General features: G+C 50.3%; 1 protein-coding gene across 1 annotated transcript; it reads left to right on the top strand.

Moving 5' to 3' along the window:
- Positions 1-969: 969 nt before the first annotated feature.
- Positions 970-17,223, top strand: DISP2 (dispatched homolog 2 (Drosophila)). Its single transcript, XM_004687919.2, has 8 exons — positions 970-1,141; positions 6,502-6,831; positions 7,087-7,116; positions 7,262-7,385; positions 7,662-7,777; positions 7,959-8,086; positions 8,402-8,499; positions 9,673-17,223. Exons 1-8 carry the CDS (start codon positions 1,026-1,028, stop codon positions 12,931-12,933), a joined length of 4,203 nt encoding a protein of 1,400 aa, XP_004687976.1. The 5' UTR covers positions 970-1,025; the 3' UTR covers positions 12,934-17,223.
- Positions 17,224-23,646: the final 6,423 nt, after the last annotated feature.

Raw genomic sequence — 23,646 nt, 5'->3', positions numbered from 1 at the left:
ACCTCTAGATTCTCTCATCCCCAACCTCTACTGCCCTATGTCTTGCACAGAGTAACATGTGCACACCTTTTAGAGATACCTGTACTCTAAATGCTCCTGGGTCCTGACTCTCTTCCCCAGTCCCATTTTTTTCAGCACCTCCCTGCACATAAACCCAGTCTGCTTACTGCTGAACCCTTTCTGCACATTCAGATTCCATGCTTGGAGCCCACCAACTGCCTAGTTTCTCGCACTGCCCATATTCATTCTAGTTCTACCACAGACCTCTAGTCAGGCCTATCCACTTCCTCTCCCTCACTGTCATTCCCATATGGGGGAGATAGCAAGTGCCATGGAGTGGTTTGGGTTCCTCCCTAGCTGATGTGGAGTGACTATAAGGAACCTGGGGTCACTTCTCCCCCGCCTCTCTCCCACACCTCACACTTGAGTAACCGAATCAGGGCTTCACGTCTGAGAAGCACAGACCCAGGTCCAGATGAATCTGAATAAGACCCAATTTGAGCAGGTGCTTAGCTCCAATGGGCAGAAGGGGGCGCTGAGCAGAACCAAGAGAAATGTGGAGCTAAAGTGACCGAACCCTCGACACTTTTGGCGTCCCCAACAGTGAATACGGACGTGGAGCTGCTCGGAGTCTGGCTGGAAGAGCCTCAAGTTTTGAGGCTCTCTGCACGATGCTTTGGGTCACGCTTCCTGGTTCCTTACGAGAACAGCAACGACTCCCGGGAAAGGCCAGTGTGCGATCTACAGTCAGATTGCCCGACTCCTAAAGAAGCTGTCAGATCCGGGTAAGGGGACCCACGCCACCATCCCAAGGGGTCTTGAAACACCACGAATTTCCAAGCCTGGGCAGCGGCACCGCGGGAAGCCTCTGTCTCCGCCCATCGGAGCCGCGCCCATTGGTGGGATCCTCGCCTGCCCCGCCTAACGACGGCCCGCCTGGCACTAACGCATGCGCAGGAGTCTGCAGCCGCTGCCGCCACCGCCGCTTCAGCACCAGCGCCCGGACAGCGGCGCCGCCCACGGGCATGGACGGCGGTAGCTGCAGCGGCGGCAGCAGTGGTCCGGCTCCCTGCCGGGCTCCGGAAGGGGAGCAACAGCCCGAGGGGGAGCCCTCGGCCCCAGACGGCAACTCCCCGGACAGGTAGGGAACAACGCTACTCAAACCCAGCTTCTAGAGCTCCCCAACACCCCCGCCCCAGGTATCCCCAGTAGCCGCCATATGTCTTCCCATTCATTCCCCAGCCCCTCCCAGAGTCCCTTCCTGAGCCTCCACGCTCGCAGCTCCACTGGCCACGCCCTCACTCTGCCGAATCAATTTTCTTTCTTCCAGATACCCCCTACCGTGAACCCCCCGGCCCCTCCTCACACACACACACCCTCACTGCCCCAGAAATCTGCCCCACCCACTATTTCCACCTTAACCCTAAGGTCCCGGGTTCCCACCCCTCCCCCAAAGCACCGGTCTCCTGAGCCCCTCCCTCTAGGCCCTGCCCCTGCGTCTTCTCAGTAAGCCCCAAGCCCAGCAACCTCCGTCCGGGTTTCAGCGTGTCAGTGTGCTGGAGGGAGCGTGTGTGTCGTGGACAGAAGACTCTCCAAGGTGTGTGTCCTGGGAGAACAGGCACTGGGTCCCCACGCCAGGGGCTGTCTTTGTCCGTCACTGTCAGTCTCCAGCCTGTCTCCCATGGTTGGCTGCGCACTTGAGGGCTGAGTCCGGCCAGTGGCAACTACCTGCACTCGCTGGAGGCGCTGGGGTGGGCAGGTTCTGAGGCTAAGTGGCTGTCACTGTAGTCCGAGATGGAACCACAGACCGGTGGGACAGGAGGACACCTTCCTGCTGAGGGTCCAGGGCTCTTCCTCTCTTCTCCCTTCCTCCACCATAGTTAAGAGGGAATAGCCCGACCAGGTAGCAATATGGCGTAATTTCTGTGTCCTGCCTTATATGCCACCCCCGTTTTCCCTCCCCTTACATGACACTGCCTTTCTCTCCTAACTGAACTGAAATAAGAAGCATTGGGTGGAGGGTGGAAAAGGCAAAGTTGGACACATTGTTCCAGGCTGCCCAAACTAAAATAGACATTCTACCTTAGAGTGAAGAGAAAGCCCCATAAGTAGAGAGAATATTTTCTTCTATCTATGGCTAACACATAGTCTGGATAGATTTAGCGCCTTTCAGATTAAAAGGCATAGATTTTTTTTTTTCAAGGGAGATGAAATAGAAGATGGAAGTGTTCCAAGTGCCAGGGGACTGGCTAGGACTATGGCATCACCAGAGAATTAGGATGGACAGGGCAGGAAGAGTGATGGGACAGATAGGGGTCTGGGGCTAGAAGGAACTACCTTCTAACTACCTTAGAAGGAATTGGAGAGTTATTTGCTGCTTTGGATATTTTGCCAAGGGTCACTTCCTTTGCATATGAGGGTCAGTCTTGGGCACAGAAGCCACTTGCTCTCTTCCAGCAATTCCCGAGATTTCTGGACCCTCTCTGCATTTCTCCAGAGACCCTGATCAGACAAAGGGTCTCCATTTAATTCAGAACACTGAAAAGAGATACACAAAGAGTAAGACAGCACTGGTATATACCTCGACAGAGCCTTTTTACTAATGCTTGGATTATAGAGGAATTTGAAATGATTCACTTTCTGTGTTTTTAAAATTACCTTTTTACTTTTCTAGGTGCATGAGCTGCTCCCCCCATCTGTCCTGGCCACTGTGTGAGATCACACACGGTTATGTACTTGTGAGCCCAGGGTCATAATTAAATGCCCAAGTACATTTGCCCCTTTTGGACACTCAAATGGGGCCTGCATGTCAGCCAGGCGTTCACTGCTATGACTTTGGCCACAGTGAGGTCTGTGTCACCAATTTCTATTCTCTTCATTCCCCACTGCTACCCCTGCCCCTGCCTGCCTGCCCCAGCCACTTGGTCAGTGGACAAAGGCAGGCAGTCCAGGAAGTTGTTCATCCCAGTCAGAGCCATGGAACTGAGAGGGTGAGAATGGAAATCTCCTGAGGCAAGGCCCAGGGTGCTTACATCATATTATAAGGTCTCCTGAGGAATCAGGGAAGGTTGAAACCAACATCTTATCCTACAGCTATAGGAATGAAGAGAGTTTCAAATCCTGCCACATTGACAAGGATGGGCACAGTGAGGTTTAGAAACAGCTGATCCTAGGTTCCAGGCCAGGGATCAAAGGGGTCACAAGGAAGACCCTGGGACCAGGGAGACTCCACTGGGGTCTGGAGACTGGAATTCCGCTTGCACCAGAGCCATTTAAGAAAGGTGCACTTACGAGATTTAGCAGACTAGTTAAGGGAGCGTGTGCCCTGTCTCCTTCAGCAACATACCTTTTCCCAAGTTTGGCTTCCCTTAGTGAAAAAGAAACTGACACTCCCTCCAAGTGGAAGTCTGACTCTTAGGACAAGTCAGCGTTTATGAGTGCTCTCAGGCCATGGGTAGCTGGAATAGGTAACCCAGCTGCCTCAATCTCAAAGGCAAGTCCTGTTCTAAAGAAGGTAATCAAGACTAATGGATCATCTTCATACCTTCAGGACCCAACCCAGACCAATACAATACAGTGCTCAGCAAATGGCCGCAAATACCTGCAGAATAAAAATATTAAAGAAGATATTCACACTTACATGCATAAACTTAGACCATTATCTAGCTTCCCTGTGGTCAGGTGATAAGGCCATAAGATTTTTTGTTTTGTTTTTTATAATATAATGGTTTATTTTTACATCATTTTGTACATTTTTTTTGGTCTCAATTGTAATCCCCGTGGGTTTTCCATCACCAAGTCACCCATGTGCCATCACCATAGTCCCATTCACTTCCCTCCCCCCAGCCCACCCTTCACCCCCACTGAGCCATAAGATCTTTTATCTGCCAGGACACTGGTTGCTTATGTTATTAACTTTGTGTTCACTAAAACCTTCTTAACTCTGTGTTCACTAAAGCCTTGGTTTAAAACAACTTTGATCAATTTTTTATTTTTCTAAGAATGGGATAAGAAAATAAGCATCATTGATTTAAATCATGAGATTAAATTCTGCTGCAGCTTTTCAATAAGAGGAAAATATACTTACATATGTGGTGAGATTCTCAAGGTGTGAGAAGTTCTAAAATGGAAATGTATTACCTGAGTTGCCTAATGATTGAGGTCAAATTGTAAGTATAAATTTGCCTCTTAAATTACCTACTCCCTGTAGCACTGAGTATGGGCAGGAACAAGAAAGCAAATGTGTCTTCCACACACCAGGATTCAAGCCAGGCACCTCACATATGTCACATCAGTTCAATGTCATATCATGTACTGCTGTACAAGTACCACGCACTAACCGATTGTACCACTGGCGCTCCTCAATGTCACATCAAAGCTGCAGGGGTATAGGGCATTATCATCACACCCTCATTCAACAGACTAGGATGCCAGCACACCAACAACTGTGACTTTCCCAAGCCCCCAGAGCTAAAGGATGTTGGAGCCTGGAGCCCACCTCCACTATCCTCCATTTTACTCTCATGAGGGGCATTTTCCCGATTGCTGTGCCATCTAGACAGCCTTATGGGAGGAAGAGAAAGAGCTTGCCTTATTTTTTCCAGTTCCTCTACTCGGTCTCTGGACAGAACCCAGTCTCCATGGGCAAGTACACTTGCCACCCTAGCAGGGACTCTGGCCCACAGCCCCTTCAGCAATGCAGCAGCCAGGGTTGGCTTAGCATAAGCCTGGCTCTACCATGGCAGCTATTCCAGCTCCAGCAGGCCAGACCAGCCAGGCAGATGGGAGAAAGGAGATAGACTCTGCCAAGGCTGCCCTGCCCAGAACCCCTGTGGGAACCCTCTCAGGCTCTTAGGTCTGGCAATCCTGCCACTGGGTGAGACTCCCCCTCCCAACTACTCCAAACAATGATGCTGGGTCCTTGCAGAGACCAAGTAGAGGAACTGGGGGTGGGGGTGGGGGGGTGGCAGGAAACAGGCAACCTCATGAGCTGCTTTGAAAGAGGACTCTACTGCTGACTCTCCCTTGGCAAGTTCCTTGGGGGTCCCGACTCCCCTTCCCAACTGTGCACACATGTGCTAAGCAAACCTGTCTTATGGTCCAAGGCTAGTGGAAGGGCAGCAACTGCTTCTGCTAAACTTTTCATGTCCACTCCCTGTTGGGGAGCAGCCCCAACAGGCAGGGTCTTAAGGTGGGAGCATCAGCAAGCGGAGATTCCTAGAAAGGGGGAAGGGGAGCAGGCACAAGAAGACCCGGGAATTGGAGTTGGGTGTAAGTCTTCCTCCTCCTCTTTTTAGCAGGTCTTTATTTATGCTGGTTAGCAAGAGTTAGTTACAATAATGCAGCAGGTAAGTTAATAAGAAATCAGCATAAAAGTTCTAAAGGAAGAGGGGAACAATGCATCCTCTTCCTGACACTTTATGGATGTTTAACTATGACTTCAAAGGATAAGGGGTCTGGGCAAGGATGAGCTGTTAGCAAAGGATTTAGGGGCCCTAGGGAAGGAATAAATTGTGTTAGCAGAGTCATCGGTGATAGTCTAAAGAAAAGCTAATGGCTAACTTAAGGCTAGCAGAGAGTAGCTAGTGCTTGTTTTAGGGAAAGGTTAATTAAGACTAGCAGATAGTAGTTAGAGATTGTTTAAGAAAAGGGCAATTTAAGAGGAAATCACATAGTTATGCATTCAGCAAAACCTGTGTCAATAGTGTTAGGAAATTTCCCATGGGTCCTTACGCCCTGGGAGTTTTATCAGAGGTTTGCTTTTTGTTCTAAAAGACCAAGGAAGGGTCCCATGAGTCTTGATGCTCTGGAGGGTCTTATCTCTCCTGGAATTTGCCTTTTGTCTCCAGACATGGAGGAATTTCCTGCCCTGGGGTGGCTCATACTTTGCCCCGGCCAAGTAGCCAATTTATGAAGCCAAGGCAATCCAGTTGCAAACTGATGGTTGCTCAGAATATTTTTGATATTATGAGTATACAAAAAAGGGAGGTCGTGACATAAGTTAGCAATAGAAATTCTGATTTTTCAGAGCATTTCCCTTCCATCCGGAATTTGTCGGTTGATAGAAGTTGCATAGCTTGTGTCAACTCCCAACCTGTCAAAGCTGGGCCCTCCTCTGCACTAGGTCACATTCACACTCCTGTGGTTTCTGCTCTCAGAGCATATTGCCCTCCTACTCTGAGTGCATTCACATCTCACCAAACCTCAGTTTTCATATCTGTAAAATAAGGAAAGTGCTTACTATTAAGGAGTAAATAAGATCATATATGCAAAAGCACATCTGGTTGTATGGACAGTTAAGTGACAGAGACAGTGGACCCCAAGAAGTAGGTTAGGGATGTAGTAGCCTCCTGAGTCCCCACTCAACTCGCCTCTCCCCCAGTACTGAAAGTAGAGCAACCTGAGCTCCCTTCTCCCTGTCTCTGCCTCCTGAACAATGCTAGGGCATGGGTGCTCCACCACCACCCCTCACCCCCATCTCCCTGCCTGCTCTCTTTCCAGGTCCCAAAGCAAGGCCGTGGCACCTGAGGCCAGCCCAGAAAAAAGCTGCTCCCTCCACAGCTGCCCCCTTGAGGACCCTTCCAGTTCTTTGGGACCCCCAACAACAACTTCAACCCTCCAGCCTGTGGGTCCTTCCAGCCCCCTAGCCCCTACCAACTTCACCTATCCCCGGGCACCACAAGAATACCGGGGAGGCAGTTCCCTCCCAGGGCTTGGGGACCGGGCAGCTCTGTGTTCCCATGGTTCGAGCCTCAGCCCTTCCCCTGCCCCCTCACAGCGTGATGGGACCTGGAAACCACCATCTGTGCAACACCATGTGGTCAGCGTCAGGTAAGGAGCAGCCTGCCAGCAGCCACTGGGAGGTGGACAGAGCTGAAAGTGGGGCTGCCATCCAGGGCTCTGGAGTCTTTCATTAGAAAGCAGCCAGATGTTCTCTGCCTCTGATGAAAGAGGCAGTCCAAATGGAGAAGGAAGCAAGGGTGGAGCTTAGGAGCTGGAAAGCCTGAAAGAATTCATACCACCTTCTTCTATCTTCCTCCATCTCTAAGAGGACTTTAAGAAACATATGTCTCTTTTCTTCCCCAGACAGGAACGGGCCTTCCGGATGCCAAAAAGGTGAGACTGGGCCTTCTCTGGAACCCCAAGGGTGACCAGTCTGGTGCCCAGTTTAGTTCCACCACTTCTATGGTGAGTCCTAAGCTCACCCACCCCCTATCACACCCCAACACCAAATCAGGCAGGTTTTCTTCCTCTTTTCCAGCTATTCCCAGCTGATTGCTGAGTGGCCAGTGGCCATGCTACTCCTGTGCCTGGCTGTCATCCTCCTCTGCACCCTGGCTGGACTCTTGGGGAGTCAGCTGCCTGACTTTTCCAAGCCCTTGCTGGTGAGGAGCAAGGGTAGAGAAGGGAACCCCAGGCTGGGCAAATGAGCTCAGTCTGGGGAAGAAATTTGGAGTGGACCAAGTGGGGGTGGGCTGGCAATGGTGGGCTCTCAGTCTCCAGAGATAGTCAGGGGAATGAGGTAGAGGTGATATCCTCATCCAACAAACTTGACAGGTGGGCTGGCCCTCCTTCTCCAGGAACCCAAAGAAGCAAAGGTGAGAAGAGCCAGGTGGGAACTTTTCCTGTCTGTCTGCTCTTCTCTGTCCTCCTCCCTGCAGGGTTTTGAGCCTCGGGACACGGACATTGGGCGCAAGTTAGTGGTCTGGAGAGCAATGCAGGCCCTCACAGGCCCCAGAAAGCTGCTGTCCCTTTCCCCAGATCTCGATCTGAACAGGTAATGGGTTCCCATCTTTCCCACTGAAGGGGAAAAGGGGGGAAGAATGAAGTCTTCAGGCAGAAACATGAGATGACCTGAGATCAGAGGGGCTTGCTGTGGTTCTCAAGGAACATTGTATCTGACCTCTTAGTCCTCCACCCCTTGAAGGTGCCTGGCATACCTCTTCTCTCTACCTCAGCTCAAACCCCCACACCACTCTGAGTCCTGAACCCTGGAGCAGTGGGCAAGAGGGTGTGATCCGGCCTCGGAGGATGGTGGAGCCCCTGGAAGACAGAGGGCAGGAGAACTTCTTCTGCGGCCCCCCCGGTAAGCGGAAGCCCAGCCAGTTCTTGACCCATGCCTAGCACAAGTGAACAAGTTTGGACAGACAGAAAGAAAAGGTGGTTACACTGAAGCCAGAGAAGGTGGTTTACAGCTAGGATGATGGTGCTGGTAGTGGGTGCTCCAGTCAGGATTGACCAGTGGGGTGGGAGCACAGGGGAGGGATGCCGGCCCAGGGTCAGGCAGCCAAGCACAGATTTCAGGCTCTGAAAAGGCTGAACCGTGGCCCTGGGTTAGCATCTTCCCTTTGGTGAGCCCAAAACCCAGGGCCAAAGGGCTGAGCTCTGGGGTGTGTTGCAGAGAAGAGCTATGCACAGCTGGTGTTCATGTCCACCTCAGCCGGCAGCCTGTGGAACCTACACGCCATCCACTCCATGTGTCGCATGGAACAGGACCAGGTGAGCTGGCTGGTGGGTGTCACAGTTTGGGGGGAGGCAGGGACAACTGGGACTGAATGGTTCTGACCTAGTAAGAAGCCCTCAACGAGGTGGGGAAAGAAGAGTCAACTGTTGGTCGGTCAGCCAAGACATAGGTACTGGAAGAAAGCCCAAGGATTTTCAAAAGGCCCTGAAATGGAACCCCAAAAGCTATATTGAGGAGGCTCATGTCCAAGGCCCTCAAGCCCCATCAAGCCAAACTACTTATGCTTACTAAAGAATCGTATAGAAAGACAGGTTTGTTGCTAAAAGCACTGTGAATGCCACTAAGCAGTCCCAGCTGCTCACTTCACAAAAGGGTGTTCCAAGTCTCAAAGACACCAGTTAAGAATATGCGCTCTGGAGTCAGATGCCTAATGCTCCCTAGCTGTGTGACTTCAGGCACCTTGCTCAACCTCTCAGTGCCTTAGCCTCTGTATATATAAAATGGGGATAATGCTGATACTTTCCTTATAGGGATGTCATGACAAACAAGATAGAGTTTGTAAAAAATAGAGCACGATGACTGGTAAGAGTCATTCCTCAGTAAATGTTACCATCGTCACCATAACCTCAAGTCCAATCCCATACAGCCATGTGGTGGCAGAACAGAGCCTCTGGTTCCCATTCGGGGCCCTCTGTGCCACTACAGCTGTGGACCTAAGACCTGGGTCAGCTGTGGTAGCGTCAACAGCAGTGTGGGAGAAAAGGAGGCATGAAACAGCCCAGTTCCTGGGAGGGTTTAAGCAGCCCAGTGAGCAGAAGTGGGAGGCTAGGGTTTGGCAGTGACCCCAAACCTGGCTTCCACTTTTCCTACAAGTTCCCTGGACCCTTGTGGCTGCCACCTCTACCCCCATTCCAGGTTGAGACAGAGCAGACTGGGGTGTGCTCTAGGACCCTTAAGTCACGACTTCTCGGGCTGAGGCCTTGGGCAGCGTCCCTGAGGCTCCTCTTTGATGGAGTCAAGGTGTAGCTGCTGGCATCTGAGCCAGGAGCCAAAGGCAGCTCTGAGACAAACCGGTTCTGCTGAACTGTCAAAATATCTCTCTCCATCTACCCTGCAACATGACGGAGGGTGAGAGGATCTCAGACATCTGGGGCAACCTGAGCCCCTGGGTTGCCCCTGAGCTCTATCCTGCTGTGTGTACCCCACAGATCCGCTCCCATGCCCGCTTTGGGGCTCTGTGCCAACGTACAGCAGCCAACGAGTGCTGTCCCAGCTGGTCCCTGGGCAACTACGTGGCTGTGCTCTCCAACCGCTCCTCCTGCCTGGATACCACCCAAGCAGATGCAGCTCGCACGCTGGCCCTGCTTCGGGCCTGTGCCCTCTACTACCACCGTGGTGCCCTGGTGCCCTCTTGTCTAGGACCTGGGCCAGACAAGCCTCCAAGCTGTGCCCAGGTCCCCATCAAGTGCTCTCGGAGTAGTGCCATCTACCAACTCCTTCACTTTCTGCTTGACCGGGACTTTCTGAGTCCCCAGACTGCTGACTACCAGGTACCCTCCCTCAAGTACAGCCTGCTCTTCCTGCCCACTCCAAAGGGTGCCTCCATGATGGGCATCTACCTAGACCGCTTAGCGGCCCCGTGGGAGCTGTCTGACAACTACACATCCATCACCGGCATGGACCTGGGCCTCAAGCAGGAGCTCCTGAAGCACTACCTCGCCCAGGACACGGTCTACCCCTTGCTGGCCCTGGCTGCCATCTTCCTCAGCATGGCCCTCTACTTGCGATCACTCTTCCTCACGCTCATGGTGCTGCTGGGGGTGCTGGGCTCCCTGCTGGTTGCCTTCTTTCTTTACCACGTGGCTTTCCGCATGGCCTATTTCCCCTTCGTCAATCTGGCAGCCCTTGTCCTGCTCAGCAGCGTCTGTGCCAACCACACCCTCATCTTTTTCGATCTGTGGCGCCTCAGCAAGAGCCAGCTACCCTCCGGGGGGCTGGAGCAACGTGTGGGGCGCACCATGCACCACTTTGGTTACCTGCTGCTGGTCTCTGGCCTCACCACGGGTGCGGCTTTCTACGCCAGCTACCTGAGCCGCCTGCCGGCCGTGCGCTGCTTCGCCCTCTACATGGGCACGGCTGTGCTGGCGCACCTGGCGCTCACGCTGGCCTGGCTGCCCTCGTCCGCTGTGCTCCACGAGCGCTACCTGGCGCGCGGCTGTGCGCCCGGGGTTCAGGGCGCGTGGGGAGGCAGCGCGCCCCGGAGGCTGGCGCTGGCACTGCACCGGCGGCTCCGCAGCCTCCGGAGGGCGGCGGCCAGCACCTCGCGCCTGCTGTTCCAGCGCCTGCTGCCCTGCGGCGTCATCAAGTTCCGCTACATCTGGATCTGCTGGTTCGCGGCACTGGCGGCAGGGGGCGCTTACATCGCTGGCGTCAGCCCCCGCCTCCGACTGCCCACGCTGCCACCGCCCAGTGGCCAGGTCTTCAGGCCTAGCCACCCCTTCGAGCGCTTCGATGCAGAGTACCGCCAGCAGTTCCTGTTCGAGCGTCTGCCTCAGGGCGAGGGCAGCCATATGCCTGTGGTCTTGGTGTGGGGCATCCTGCCCGTGGACACTGGTGATCCCCTGGATCCTCGCAGCAACACCTCCCTAGTGAGTGACCCTGCCTTCTCAGCCAGCAGCCCCGAGGCGCAGAGCTGGCTGCTGGCCCTCTGCCACGGAGCCCGTAATCAGAGCTTCTTTGGTGTCCAGCCAGAGGGTTGGCCCACGCTGTGTTTTGTGGAGGCCCTTCAGCACTGGATGGAGAGCACAGGCTGTGCCCGCCTAGGACCAGGCCTTTGCTGTGGCCACTCGGACTTCCCCTGGGCACCGCAGCTCTTCCTGCATTGCCTCAAGATGATGACACTGGAGCTAGGCCCAGACAGCACACGTGACATGGGACTCCGCTTCAATACCCAGGGTAATCTGGTGGCCCTGGTCCTACAATTCCAGACCAACTTCCTATACAGTCCCGACTACAGCCAGGCCCACCAGTTCTACACTGAGGTCAACCACTGGCTGTCAGCAGAGCTGGCTGGGGCACCTCTGGGCCTCCGCAGAGGTTGGCTCACCAGCAAACTAGAGCTGTATAGTCTGCAGCACAGCCTGAGCGTGGAACCTGCTGTGGTTCTGGGCCTGGCTCTGGCGTTGGCCTTTGCCACACTGCTCCTGGGCACTTGGAATGTCCCACTGAGCCTGTTCTCCGTGGCAGCTGTGGCAGGCACCGTGCTGCTCACCGTGGGACTCCTGGTCCTCCTGGAATGGCAGCTCAACACTGCCGAGGCGCTCTTTCTCTCTGCCTCAGTGGGACTCTCCGTGGACTTCACTGTCAACTACTGCATCTCCTATCACCTGTGCCCACACCCCGACCGCCTGAGTCGTGTGGCCTTCTCGCTGCGCCAAACCAGCTGTGCCACGGCGGTGGCAGCTGCGGCGCTGTTTGCGGCCGGTGTGCTCATGCTGCCTGCCACGGTGCTGCTCTATCGCAAGCTGGGCATCGTTCTCATGATGGTCAAGTGTGTCAGCTGCGGCTTCGCCAGCTTCTTCTTCCAGTCTCTGTGTTGTTTCTTTGGGCCAGAGAAGAACTGTGGGCAGATCCTCTGGCCCTGTGCCCATCTCCCGTGGGATGCTGGAACTGGGGAGCCCAGTGGGGAGAAGGCAGGCCGCCCACGACCAGGGCCAGGAGGAGGGGTGCCTGGGTCCTGCTCAGAGCAATATGAGCTACAGCCCCTGGCACGGCGCCGGAGCCCTAGCTTTGACACCAGCACAGCCACCAGCAAGCTGTCCCACCGGCCCTCTGTACTCTCTGAAGATCTGCAGCTCCATGATGGCCCCTACTGCTCCCGGCCCCCCCTGGCCCCGTCTTCCCCCAGAGAGCTGTTCCTAGACCACCAGACGGTCTTCAGCCAGTGCCCAGCCCTGCAGACCTCCTCCCCCTATAAGCAGGCTGGCCCCAGCCCCAAAACCCAGGCCAGGCAGGACTCCCAAGGGCAGAAGGCTGAGCCCGTACAGACCTCACCAGAAGTCCCAGCCAACTCCCCCAAACCCAAGGCTACAGTGCCTCCTGATTGTCTCTGCTCCTCTGCCAGCACCCTGGAAGGGCTCAGCGTCTCCGACGAGACCTGCCTGAGCACCTCTGAGCCCAGTGCCCGTGTGCCAGATTCCGTGGGTGCCTCCCCAGAGGACCTGGATGAAACTGAGCAAACTGTACCTGAGCGTGGCCAGCTGAATGGGAAGCGGGACACCTTGTGGCTGGCCCTGAAGGAGACCGTGTATGATCCGTCACTGCCCGCCTCCCACCAGAGCAGCTCATCCTGGAAGGGTCGTGGGGGGCCAGGGGATGGCAGCCCTGTGGTGCTGCCCAACAGTCAACCAGATCTGCCTGACGTTTGGCTGCGCAGGCCCAGCACCCACACTTCAGGCTACAGTAGCTGAGGGGGGCCAGACCTCAGCACAGAAGGCCATCATAGGCGACACGGCAGGTGCAGAGCCAGGCTTAGTGCCTGTTGCCCCACAACAGCATGGTGGGTCTCACTCTCCAGCTGTGGATTTTAAACCCTGCCAGATGTTCTGACCTCGATACAGGCTGCTACTTACTCCCTATATCTGCAGGATTCAGTGAGGAAGGTCTTTGGAGGGTCTTTGCCAAACTCTCCATATGACCTGATGAGGACCCACCTCTGGAAGGGGGAGGCCAGATGTGCAGCTCCAGGCCATCAGAGGAGGTGACTAGCCCCCATCCCAACCCAAGTGGCAAGAAGTTCAGTAGGACTAAGGGCATCCGCCCTTGGGACCCTGAAGGATACCTCACAAACCACAAAAGCCCCCCCCCCCCGGGAACCTCAGCAGCCTCCTGGGCCTCACACCCTTCAGGGGCACTTATCAGAACACTTCTCTTTAGGGTCAGAATTGGGCCTGATTCCCCATCCTGAGCTGCTCTGCCCCCCTCACATTTTCCCATCTGACCAGGAACTCAAGGACAGGCAGATGGTTGCTAGGAGTGAAGCAGAAGGGATGGTCAGCCTCCGAGCATCCCTCAATTGTGGGATGGAGCCTTGTGAGAAGCAGGCTCTGGTGCTCTCCTCATTCACAAACAATAAGAACCTTTTACCTCCCTGCATCTTTTAGTTCATAGGACCCTTCCATGCACATTAGCTCCTTAGAATCTCACACCTTCCTTACGGGGTAGCCTGAAGTTGGCCAGGTGCTTTTGCCCCCAGTTTACAGGCAAAGGACTTGAGAGTAAGTAAAAGTTAAGTGACTTGCCCAAAGTCACACAGCTTGCATATAACAGAGCAGGATTTTTATCTCATCCCACCACTACAGCTCCCACTCTCCTGGCTACCTGACGAGGGGGGCGTCACCTCTAGAGGTCTTGCGCTTTCACCTCTACACCCTCCTGCAACCTGCTTTCAGGTGTCTGAGCAAAGTCTCCTCTCTCCTCCCATTAGGCTTCCAGCTCCAGAGAGAGCTGTACTCTGAGCAAACCCTGGAGTTCCTTTGTGCTACCCTCCAGAGCCAGCTGAGACATATACCAACCATTGGGCAACCTGGCTGGGCTGATTCTCAGGTTCAAGTTCAGGTGCATGGCCATGAGATATGGGTAGCCTCTGCCAGGAGAGGCCCTGAAGGTGGTAGTATTTGAGCAGAGTTCAGTGAAGGCAACAATTCATGTCAGTTTAGGCCTGCCCTTTTGAGGAGTGAGTCTGAAGCTGTTCCCCAAGCCATGGGGACTTGTCCTGCCCTAAGAATTGTTCTTTTCTGGGGTGCTCAGCAGACCAAAGACTGGCCCCCCTCCCCCAAGCAGAGTGTCTCTGGAAGGTTTTATCCCATGGGGAAGTAGGGGACCCTTGGAGCATCCTAAGTTTACTGAATATCTCCTCTTCATATGGCACGAGAAAACAGAAGCATAAGAAGAAAATGGAAGATCTGCCCTCAAGGAATCACCTCCTAGCCGGGCAAACAGCTCACATATACCTACAGGCATCAGTGGGTCACCAATGGCACCATGCAGTGTGTGCTGAGAGCCATATGCCCATCAGTGTTGAGAGTCATCAGCATTGTCACCAGAAGGACTTCCTGGAGGAGAAATGACTTGAGCTGTATTTCAGAAGTGCAAGTATCTCAGACTGGAAGGGACCTTAACCATCAGCCAGCAGTTTTCAAACTTTGTAGCCTCAGGAAACTTTCTCCAAAGAATCCTTGTGTAGGAACACAGTATATGAAGCAGATATTTTAAAGCAGAGCACCTCCTTTGGTAGGTGCTGGCTGGGGGAGTACAAAGCAGGTTCTCTTTCTACTGCAGCCTCTTAGGTTCTCCACTGAACCTCTCAACTTCCAGGCATCTCCACAGAACGTGGTATGAGAGACATTTTGCAGATGAGTATCACAAAGGGAGGGGACTTTTCCAGAGCCAGTCTGCAGCAGAGCTGGAGGCAAACCACGGGGTTTTGTTTTGCTCTTTCCCTATATTGTTGAGCACTAACTCTCACACAAAATTAACACATGAAAAATGGGCAAAAACCTAAAGGAGACACAGGAGCTATGAAAGAGACAGAAGACCATGACAGGATAAGTTGCTGCTTAAAACCATGTGACTCCCAACCCTGGGGAGGGGAGGTCATAAATTGGATCTCTCCTCCTCCCCCTGGCCCCAGGTGTCTGCTGGCACCTCTCTCTCTCCCTATCCAAGTGGAATTCAGCTGCCCTGCCCTCGGGCTGCTCTTCAGGGTTCTGGCTTCTCCCACCATGGATTGTGTCCCTCTGTTGTCACACAGCCAAGGCAAGAGAGCTTGGTCTCATCTGGGACAATGAGTCAGAGTGATGAGGTGAACCCTTCTTCCCGAGCGTGAGCAACAGTCTGTCCTTGATTCAAAAGAGAGCCCAACATCTCAGTTGCTTCTTGGCCAGTCATGGAGGCCTTCCTGCCCCTGTTATGGGAGGGTGACAGGGCCAAAAAGAACCTCTGTGCCCACATATGTCTTGCAAAGGGAGATACTGTGTCAGTCACCGGAGTTTCAGAAACTTTGCCTGAACACAACTCCTGAAATGTTTGAGTACAAAGGTGTCAAGTGGGGGAACAACAGGGATTTGGGCACTGAAGAGCCCTACTCCAGGATTTCTGGTTCCTACTCTTGCAGGCCAGAACTACACAACTCTACAGGAAGGCAGGCAAGCCAGAGCAACCGAGGTGCCAACTGGATCTGTTCTATATCTGGCTGTGCCCAGAGGACTAGAAGAACCCAGTGGTAAACTAAAATATCACTTTATCCCTAGGGTGGCCCAGTCCACATCAATGGATAATCCAGCCCACCTCTGTAGACTCAGTTTTGGAGAGTGGGATTAAAACATTTTCAATTTCCTTTGCATCTCAGAACCATTCACTTTATTGTTATTATGGGTGGTTACAATGAGTGTATGGCCTTGGAGAGCCTTAAAAGCATTCTCTGAAAGCAGGGAAAACCCAGTTATAGCATCCATGTTTATTCTGGAAAATTTAAGAAAGGGCTTCTTCCCACTGAGATACTTAGAGAACTACTTTGACATTCATTTGGAGCTTCAGGTCATTTCTCGTAGTTGTGCTACAGATCCTAGAACTCACCCTCAGAGTGTTATAGGTATGTGTACTGTATGTTTTAAAAATATAACTTGGTATAGTTTGCTACTATAGGGGAAAAAATCCCTGTGGTTGTGGCACTTTGGGAACTTATAAGGTGATGATATTAAGACAGAAATAGATTTGACTGATAGAATATTAGATTTTACTTGCATATGGCATATCCCAGACCATGATATTCAGGTAATAGCCCAGTTGACCTGATTCTGAGAGAGACATCTCACCTGAGATACATAAGCTAAACTTCCTTACCCCCTTCAGTTACCCCCTTCCATTCTTACCCTGCGCATGCTGGGCCAGGAAGGCAGGTAAAAGGTATAAGGAAAGAGGACATGGTAAGGGTCAGGCACTAGCCAAACATCAGCATATGGAAGGAATATTTGCTCCAAAGAGAAGCAGATATTCGGGAGTGATAACCTCATGAGTTGTTTGTCACCACCGGTTAATGCAAGCCCAGGCAGAAAAATATGTTCCAGTACCTTGTCAAAATTTTCCATCCACCTTTTTCTCCCCACTACCTAGGCCTATAAAAACTCCTCTTACCCCTCCCTAGGGGCGACTTCTCCAACCTCAACTCACTCTGGGGTCAGTGAGCCTCGCCCAAGAGTGCAGAAATAAACCTACTTTCAGTTTCACTGGCCTCACTCTTCGTCTTCTCTACTGTGCCAGAATCTCTCAGACACATTGGTTAACAATTAGCACCTGTTGTCTGGAGAGTTTCTAATCTCTTCTCATGGTGGCTTTATCCCAGAATTTGACAATACATGTGGGCAATGACCAGCTAGCTCTCTGGCACCCCATGCTTTGTGTCAAGATCCCATTTACTAGGGGATAGGAAAACAAGACATTCCTCACCCTTTCTACCCTCACCCTTACTTACAGGGATGACTATAACTCAAGGTCTAGAGGTATTTATGCTTAAGAGAAGAAATTGTGGGCCTCCCTGGTGGTGCAGGGGTTAAAGACAGTGTTATCAAGCAATCACCAGCCACTGCAGTATGGGTTCCATCCCCAGCCAGGGAGCTTATCTACATGGTATCCACATGGCATCTCCTGTCTCTCCTGCTGCTCCCCTCAGTAGCATGATAAATAGATCTGCCTGTCTGCTCCCCACTTTGTCTCTGGTGAATCCTTTGACCATCCCCTCACACCTCTGGTCTGTACCCCAGTTCTTGTATGCATAATTAAACAAATCTTTTTTAAAAAGAGGAGAGAGAAGAAATTGTAACCCAGTTCACTGGGAAGATAAGAAACAAACAAAAAATCCACTATGCATTATGCAAATGTCTGGCTGTCCAAGCCATCTAGTGTTGAGAATACTGGAAGGGCCTTGATAAATTTATAATTAGTATGAGGCTTCTGTGTGATCATTTACCTTCTACCTCAACCTAGGGAAAAGACCAGCATTCTATCAAATTCACAAACATCAAAACTTTAGTGCTGCCATCAGAACTCATGTAAATGGTTAGTAGTTTTGAGTTCATGACCACCGAACCTCAACTGACCCCTTGACCCTGTCTAGTTATTGTAGTTTCCATTCTAGTTACTAGTTTCCATTCTTTGTAATGTCTATTTCATTCTGGATCATTCTCAAATATCTGTTCCCCTCCACCTCCTCACACCCACACTTTCAGGAGACAAAAGTCATTCTTCATTAAAGAAAACTGCAAGTATCAGGTAGAAATCTCACCTCCAAGGCATCAAGTCCCCAACTTACCTCCCCCTGCTGCTGCCTATCTCTTTCTCCATCCCTTCAATTATAAGATGGAAGAAGTAATGGTGCCAATGGCTTCAAGCAGTTGGCATCAAAGGCTTTCAACTAAGGCTTGCATTCTCACAGGGACATGAAGATTTTCTAGACTGTAGCTAGAACAGATTGTTGGAAGGGAATCAATTTCCAGAGCTGCTTTCTTCATGTGTCCTCCTATTGATCAGACTAAGAAGGAGTTTTGCATCTGCTTGTGTTCCCCTTTCCCAGCTGACCCTCTCCCTTCTAAATCCTGCGCTCTTCTTTATAAAAAAAAAAAAAATAAAAGGTCTACTTGAGAATGTACTGTGTAAGGAAATCCTTGTGGGGACAATACCTACAGAGCTTCTAGGAGAAATTTCAAAGGGTGCAGCCCTCAGGCTCAGTTCTGTACCTTCCCCACCTAATAATTAAAGTTCAAAAGTGTGAGGTTGATACAGGAGGCCTGACAACTGCATTTGTTTGAAATTGAAAAACAGAATCCAAATTTTTCTGAGAAAGTCAGTCTGATTTGCCTCATGAGTTTGACAGAAAGGACTGGTTTAAAAATACATATGTGGCCCTCCCTGGTGGCGGAGCGGGTTAAAGCACAGCACTAAGAAGTCAAAGCCACTTCCGCATGAGTTCGATCCCCGCCTGCCCCGGAGGTGACCACATGGCATGGCAGACCTCTCCTGACCCGCCCGCTGCTCCCCTCAGCAGTGTACTTTGTCGATCTGCCTGTTCTGCTCCCCACTCTGTCTCTGGTGAATCCTCTCACCCTCCGCATCTCTGGCTGTACCCCAGTTCTGTATGAATAAATAAATAAATCTTTATAAAGAAAAAATACATATGTGGTGGATGACTCCAAATGTGGAGTTATTAAAACTTGCAATTCCATGATTTGAACAAAAGCATACTTAAAGTATATGTACACCTTCCCCTTCCAGCCAATATGGAGTAGCAAGGCCCAGATTAATGTTCCTTCCTGAAATAATCAGCCCAATGGGGGGAGGGGGAGAATGCATAAAACCATTTGCATGACAATGGTCATTAGACATCAAGGGTCAGGAGGGGAGAAACAAGTGGGGTGAACCCTACAATTGTCCCAGTTTACTGCTTGAGAGAGTTTCTAGGACATTATCCAGGGAGGGAACCTAGAGGCAGAGCAATACAGAATCCCTGAGCTAAGGAAATAGTGTTAGCAGAGAAAATGAGGACTACCCCAGAACCCCCAAACTTGTATACTCTCAAGGGGTCTGGCCATCCATGTGCACGAATACAAAGGAGACTTAATGTAAAACAACTTCAATATTATTAATGTGCATAGAGAGAGAAGAGAAGAAAGCATCATAATTTCCCTATAAAACACTGAAGTGAAGTTAACCAGCCCCTCAAGTTTGTCCTGAAGCAGGGCTGCTGAGACCCAAAAGCTCTCCATAAGTCTAAGGCACCTTCTTTTTTTTTTTTTTTTTAATATATTCATTATATCATCCTTCACTTTTTGTACAATGTATAATTTCCCCTTTAAATTCTCACCACTGGGCCTTCCCTGGTGGAGCAGTGGGTTAAAGCACGGCACTAAGAAGCTAAAGCCACTTCAGCATAAGCTCAATCCTCGGCCCCGGAGGTGACCCACATGGCACGGCAGACCCACCCGCTGCTCCCCTCAGCAGTGTACTTTGTCAATCTGCCTGTTCTGCTCCCCACTGTCTCTGGTGAATCCTCTCACCACCCCTGCACCTCTAGCCTGTACCCCAATTCTGTGTGCATAAATAAATCTTAAATAAATTCCCACCACCAATTCACCAGTGCACCATCACTGAAGTCCCTGGTGCTCTTCCTTCCCACCCCTAAGCACCTTCTGACAGAGAACCAAAGAAGGTGCCCCTCTGGGAAAAAGGTGCAAAAAACAAAGTACAAATCAAGATAACAGCTGCCAGTTGTCAGCCTCCCCTCATGTTTTTCACTTGAGTCACTCTCAAGTGTCTCAATGAGTATCTCCAGCACAAGTCTCGTTTTATTCTCCCAGATTCCTGGTACAAGTCAAGAGCCAAGAAAGAACTAGGCCCTCCTGTCTTTCCTGAGCTGACCTGCCTTCAGTGTTATCCAGCTTCACCCCGCTGCTCACTTTTTTTTTTCTTTTCAAAAGGACAGATTCATTAGGAAAAGGAAAGAAGACACTTGCACAGATATGAGCCGGTAGAAAGGGAAAAGAAACAACTGCATAGTCACAGCTGTACTTTGCCAGTGCAGAAACTGTATTTCTGCTCCTCATTAAGAGGTTCAGGGAACATGAACCCTCCCCTTTTTATGGCAATGCCTGTTCCAGTGGTATTTGGGACCAAGTACTAGAGAGAAGAAAGGGGTTAGAGAGAATTATGAAGTACGTATTTGTGTGGGAGAAGATTGAGAGTTCAGTTTTGAAGATGATAAACTTGAAATTCTTCTGAGACATTCCAGGGGAGTTGGCTAGTAGGAAGTTGGAAATACAGGCTTTGAGCCCTGAGGACAGTGTGGGTTGGAGAAATACTCTTAGGAGTTTCCAATTACAGTGGCCCTTGTCAACCAGCAGAGCTCCGCTCGTTGTACAGATGTGAGGAAACTACTTGAGACCAAGGGAAGAACCACCCAAAAATATTAGAGGGAACAGTAGCCAACTGTGCCTGGAACGGTACCAGTTCACATTGCACAGCTGGAAAACTTCATGGTATATGGAACAGTACTTAGAGGTACTACAAGGGTTTTGACTCAGTAGTGGCAACTTGTTATCTTTACTGTAAACACTATTTGTCCCCATCTAACTAATCTCAAAAGTAAGACCTGTTTCTAAGTGATGTAACTACATTCCAGAACAAAACTCGAGAATATTTATAGGAATACAAAAATAGCCCACACCCAAAAAATGTAAAATGTCGATGTCTGGGATCTAATGAGAAAAAATTATTAGTCATGCAAAGAAGCAGAAAAATATAACCCATAATGAGGAGAAAAATCAATAGACACCAACTGCAAATTCACACTTATGTAAGAATTAGCAGACAGAGCCCTCAAAATGGTTATAGCAGTATTCCATATTTATTAGCGAAGAAGAACCTTGGAAGAACAGATAGATAATCAAATTGAACATGTAGAAATGAAAACTAATGTGTCTGAGATGAAAAATCACTAGATGAAATTAACAGTTCAGACAACACAGAAACAAAAAGATTAGTGAACTTGCATATAGAAATTAACAAAAAGAGCCAGCATGCACAATATACAAAAGTAGAAATTATGTCCTTTACAAACATTTAAAATTATGAAATAATGGGTGAGAGGGAACTTTTTTTTTTTCTTCAGTTTTTTGCAGGGAAGGGAAGGCCATGAATCAGAGTCTAAAGATGTTCCTTCCTCCTTGATTTTGCACCTTTGACCCTTCCTCTCCCTCCTGGTTTGTTCCTTTTCTTCCTCTGTTGTTACAGGGCAGGGCGAGGGGCACACACAAACCTGCCTGCTCTAAATAGTTCTGCCATCCACCACATCAAGACAAAACATGTAAGACTTTAATGAAAAGGGACTTTAATATAGTGAGTATACAATATGGAACACAAAGTATATAAGTTTTAAATCAAACACCTGAAGTGACCCATCCCCTCGTGGGCAAAAGTCAACCCAAAAGGGATTGGCCCAAAGCAAGGCCTGAAAGCTGCCACAGGACTAAAGCATCTTCTGGCCGGGACCCATGGAAAAGGGTCAGAAATGGCCAGACAAGTCTGGGAGGAAAAGAGCAAAATCAAAATCAACATAAGCTCTGCCATAGGCAACCTCCCCATGGGTCTCTCACCCACATCGCTTTCAACCAGGTCAGGGCCCAGAAATAAACATGGTTTCTTCACATGTCTCCCTTTGGTCCATGTGGCTTCCTCAGGTCTCCTTCTGGCTCTCCATCTTGCTTCCTTCCTCCTCAGATTCCTTCTCTTCTCTTCTTTTTCTCTGCTCTGCTCCACCCTCCTCCTAGGTGGAGCAGGGAACCTGGAACTTCCCCTTTTCCTGGGGACTCCCCTGTTACACTCTCAGCTGGTTGTTTTCCCATCAGCACATGTGTCCACTAGTATCTTTAACCTTCCAAAAAAAATCTTTCCTTGACTCCCACAATTCACTTCCAGTATCTGCCCACTAATCTGCTCCACTCACAAACCTGTCATCTTCGCTTCCTTACCTCTCACATCCTCAACCTGTTCCAACATGGCTTCCACCCAAACCTCTCCACCAGAATTCCTCTTGTTATACCCCACTATTTCTTCATTGCTAAATTAAATGAATCCTTTTTAGTTCTCATCTTGCTTACACATTCAGTTATTTTCAAGACTTTATCATTACCTCCTTCAGGAGTTACAACTTCTTCCTCCCTGGCTTCTAGGACACCATATATTTTTTTAAGGTTTATTTATTTATGCATACAAGAATTGGGGTATAGGTCGGAAGGATGGGGGTGAGAGGATTCACCAGAGACAGAGTGAGGAGCAGAACAGGAAGATCTGCTGGAGTACTCTGCTGAGGGCATCAGAGGAGAGACAGGAGAGGTCTGCTGTGCCATGTGGGTTACTTCCTTGGCTGGGGATTGAACGCTTGCTGCATTGGCTGTGTTTAGCTTCACAAGTACTGTGCTTTAACATCTTGCACCACCAGGGAGGCCCTAATGCCATCCTTTTTTGTTTGTTTTCTTCTCACCTCTCTGACACCTCTATTGTGTTTTTTTTCTATTGAAGTAAAATTTACATTTATAACATCTGACACCTCTTTATCAGTTTTCTTGGGTGACACCTTCTTTTCATTGCATCTTCTAGTGCTGCTGTCCCTGACTTTGGCCTTGAGTTTCCCTGGGTGACTTCATTTTAAAAAAATTTTCTTTTTTTATAGAAGAACTGGGGTATAGGCCAGAGGTGGTATAGGTGGGAGGAGGGGGAGGACAGAGTATAGCAGAGACAGCGCAGGAAATGGAACAGGAAATACACTGCTGTGGGGAGCAGAAGGCAAGATAGGAGAGGTCTGCCATGCCATATACAGGTTAGCTCCCTCGCCAGGGATCAAACTCAAGTGTAAAGGTGATAGTGCTGAGACAACCCCTAGACCCTCATTCAATTTGACTTCCCAAAAAGATCTTTAATCCAGATTTCTCTGTGCACAAAGGCTGTATTCCCTGCTCCCCATTTCATTTACTACATTCAAAACTGAACTTTCAATCTTTCCCCAACAAAAAGCAGTGACTGTCCGCATAATTACTAAAACCTGGGAATCAGCCTTTAGCACTCACTCTCCCTTCCTTTCCCAGACACCCTGTCTAGCATGAGATTCTACCTCCAAAAGCCTAAATATGTCTGCTTCTCTCTGCTGTTTCCATTACCACCTCCGCATTCATGGCCAAGTTACAATCATCTCTCACCTGAATGATTACAGGTCTCCCAATTGTCTCCCTAGATTTGTTCTTGCTTCTGTTAAAAGTTGAAAAACAGCCCCAAGATAGTCTTCCTGTCAGACCCCACCTTAGATGTATTGCCTGTTACAGCTTTAGAGTCTTCCACAGATCCCACAGAAGAACACTCTGGAATTTCCTAATGAACACTAGTGAGGAAAATGGCATGGGAATACACCCTCATTCCCCTAGGGAATTTGCCTTTACCTGAAATAACCCTTCCTTTTGCCAACCTTGTCATGTAACCAAAGACTAGAGTTGGGGCCACCTGTCACCACCAAATGCCAATAAAGGAGAGACAGGAATTGAATCTTTAAGGTCCAATTTAATCAAACAGGCAGCATCAATCTG

Source organism: Condylura cristata, unplaced genomic scaffold (genome assembly GCF_000260355.1).
Source record: "Condylura cristata isolate star-nosed mole 26May11 unplaced genomic scaffold, ConCri1.0 scaffold00023, whole genome shotgun sequence".
NCBI lineage: Eukaryota > Metazoa > Chordata > Mammalia > Eulipotyphla > Talpidae > Condylura > Condylura cristata.
This window is presented reverse-complemented; position numbering and strand designations above follow the sequence as displayed.